Source organism: Perkinsus marinus, assembly GCF_000006405.1.
Source record: "Perkinsus marinus ATCC 50983 genomic scaffold scf_1104296946666, whole genome shotgun sequence".
Lineage (NCBI taxonomy): Eukaryota > Perkinsozoa > Perkinsida > Perkinsidae > Perkinsus > Perkinsus marinus.
In genome coordinates, this window is record NW_003210879.1 from 1 (window position 1) to 2,611 (window position 2,611).

At 50.1% G+C, this 2,611-nt stretch overlaps 1 protein-coding gene across 1 annotated transcript; it reads left to right on the forward strand.

The window, feature by feature from the left end:
* Window positions 1-92: 92 nt before the first annotated feature.
* Window positions 93-2,475, forward strand: Pmar_PMAR016787 (vesicle transport protein, putative; the record flags this gene model as incomplete). Its single annotated transcript, XM_002779566.1, has 15 exons — window positions 93-178; window positions 223-328; window positions 374-449; window positions 497-578; window positions 625-748; window positions 799-881; window positions 954-1,063; window positions 1,109-1,213; window positions 1,268-1,342; window positions 1,392-1,471; window positions 1,518-1,600; window positions 1,652-1,725; window positions 1,777-1,924; window positions 2,209-2,343; window positions 2,416-2,475. Coding segments are annotated over 15 exons (1,427 nt in total), but the record flags the coding sequence as incomplete, so codon positions are not given.
* Window positions 2,476-2,611: the final 136 nt, after the last annotated feature.

A 2,611-nucleotide genomic window follows, 5' to 3' on the forward strand; every position in this document is an offset into this window, starting at 1 on the left:
AAGAGATTTCATATGTAAATGAGGGAACTCCCGAGCTCAGCTGAGAAAAGCAAGTATATATTCCAACACTACTAGATGATGCTGTTGTGAAGGTCCAACGAGTCGTGTCTGTCGGCGGCAGTGAAAGCAGCGTGGATGGCGATGAAGCACGTCGGTGGGAAGCTCATCATTTGCGCCAGTAAGGGGAGGATTTTCGAGCCAGAGATGGTATTTAAATGGTAGGCTCGATAGCATCGGTTGGTCCGAACGCGTTGAAGTCGACGAAGGAAAATCTGAGGTTGCTCAACACTGACCGGGAGATTGAGATGCTTAAGCCTACAATGGAAGGGTACGTGAGGTTCTGTTGGAGGTTTGTTATAGCGGGAAGCGCTAGGTTCAAAGAGTTGGCTGCTGATCTCACCCGGGTTCAAATCACGGCAGAGATGTTTTTAACTACCAATATGTACATGGTAATGCAATGATATTGTAAGGCTTCTTTTGTTAACCTGTTGGTCAGGACATCGCCTCGATATCACCCCTGGCGCGTTACACTGGAGGCGACATCAGATACTATCCTGGCTTCCGAGCTGACATCCACGGTTGGTGAACGCTCTTCGTGTCAAAGGGCGACTCTCTTTGGATTAGGGGAGAAGCTGCGAGAGGAGCTGCAACACGTGTGCACGAGAGACATGGGCTGGGAGGCGGTCATGCGTGTGCGTGTTAGCAAAGGATGGAAAGTCACTAACTTTTATGGTCACATGTTCGTCAGGTAGGTCAGCTACTAGGATGCCAAGCCTATATGCAGGTCTCTTATCTTAGGACTCGCGATCTGCTCGTTGTCCCTAACTGTCACGAAGACCAGACTTTTTCTATTACGCTGGAGCCAGATGCCGATGTAAAATGTTCAGCGTTGGGCTGGAAGAGTATGTTCACATTCGTGTAGGGCAACTCGGGAGGGGGCGGTGGCGGCCCAGTAGATCCTTTCGTATGCGTACAGTGTGCGCTGCTATTCACTACCTCCAATGGCGAACGAAGGATACGAGTGCACACGGTGCAGTTGCCTACTACGGGCAATATAGATGAGGTAGGGAGACGTTCCAGCTGACCCGCGATAGTCTGGTGGGCTCAGGTTCTTGATACGACCGATCCGGAAGCTGCCACGGGTTTGATGGCTTCCTTGGCCTGTGATAAGGCGATGGAGGCCAACAGCAAGCTGTCTGACGCTAGGAATCTGGTGAGGGTTTAAGAGGTGTCGGATTCTGGTGTAAGTCGCCTGTTATCGATGTAGATACAGAATACTATAGGCCAGATAGTCACGTCCACGCAGTCTCACATTGAAGCTGTGCGGCCGTTGCCACTACATGTGAGGAGATCATACTCGATGTCTCAGGATTCACATGCTCGGCTCGTAGGTTCTGGGCCTCTTGAAATCGCCGATGTTCAGGGCGACTAGTGATGTACCGTCGGACCAGAGGGTCTACTATTGGACGAGGTATGTGGTGAGGAGTTGGTGTTGTTTGGGTACTCATGTCTGGTAGGCATGAGTCGATCTCGCTCCCTCTGCAAGCCGCGCTCTTTTATCCGAGGATGTTCGCAGTTCACCAGCTGTCGGGCGATGAAGGTAATTTTATTGCCTCCTGTATACTGGGAATGGAGACCACATCGTTGACAGGCACAGTCGATCCGAACACCGAGAGAGTAGTTTTGCCGCACTGCATCGCCCTGAGTGCCGAGAACATGACTGGGGTAGGATGAGCTTCTGATAGGGAATGGTGTTGACCGTGTTGTGGTATGCAGGACGGAATTTACCTTCAAGAAGATGGGGAGTCTATATTGATGTGGATCGGCAAGGCTGTGTCGCCGCAGCTTCTACATTCTCTCTTTAACATACCATCTCTGGACCAACTCGCGCTTGAAATGGGGGTAATGTGGTCTTTCACTGCGAGTAATTAGAGTGTACCGAAAAGGAAGTCATTTCTCTCTCATCTTGTGAATGGGCATGCTGAGGGCGGACCATTGTTAGTGGTTAGCAACCACTGCTTGCGGGCCGACCGGAAATTGCTCACTGTGTTTTATTTCAGGAGAACTGCCTTGTCCGAGATTCACCCGATGACACATGTAGGTTCAGTCCTGAACTGTAAATCGAACTCGGTGTTGCACTATCGATGCTCGATGGCTTGCCGATTTCTCTTGCAATCCGGCTGTTCCACTGTATGCTTTTTTCCTCAGGTCAGCGAGTGACGTCTATTATCGATCAGCTGAGGCTGGATAGAGCCCCTCCGATGATGCAGCTCATCCTGGTACCTCAGGGCAGCCAATATGAGGTCCGATTCTTCTCTAATCTCATCGAGGATAAGACCATCGGTGAGTGACTGTTGGTTCGCTTGCGTCTGATGATCTCATTTTCATCTATCATTATCCTTGGAGTTGCCTCAGGTATGCAGATGAGCTATCAGGAGTTCCTTCATCGCATCGGTGGGAGCAATCAACCAAGAGGTAAGGGCCTGGCGGTCGGGGATTCGTATAAATTTCAGCTCATGTTCTTATTCTGAATCATTGACAGGTGGTTGAATTTGCAGTAGAACTCACGGTGTTACTCATAATCTCATCCTTGATGACATGTTTCCCACAG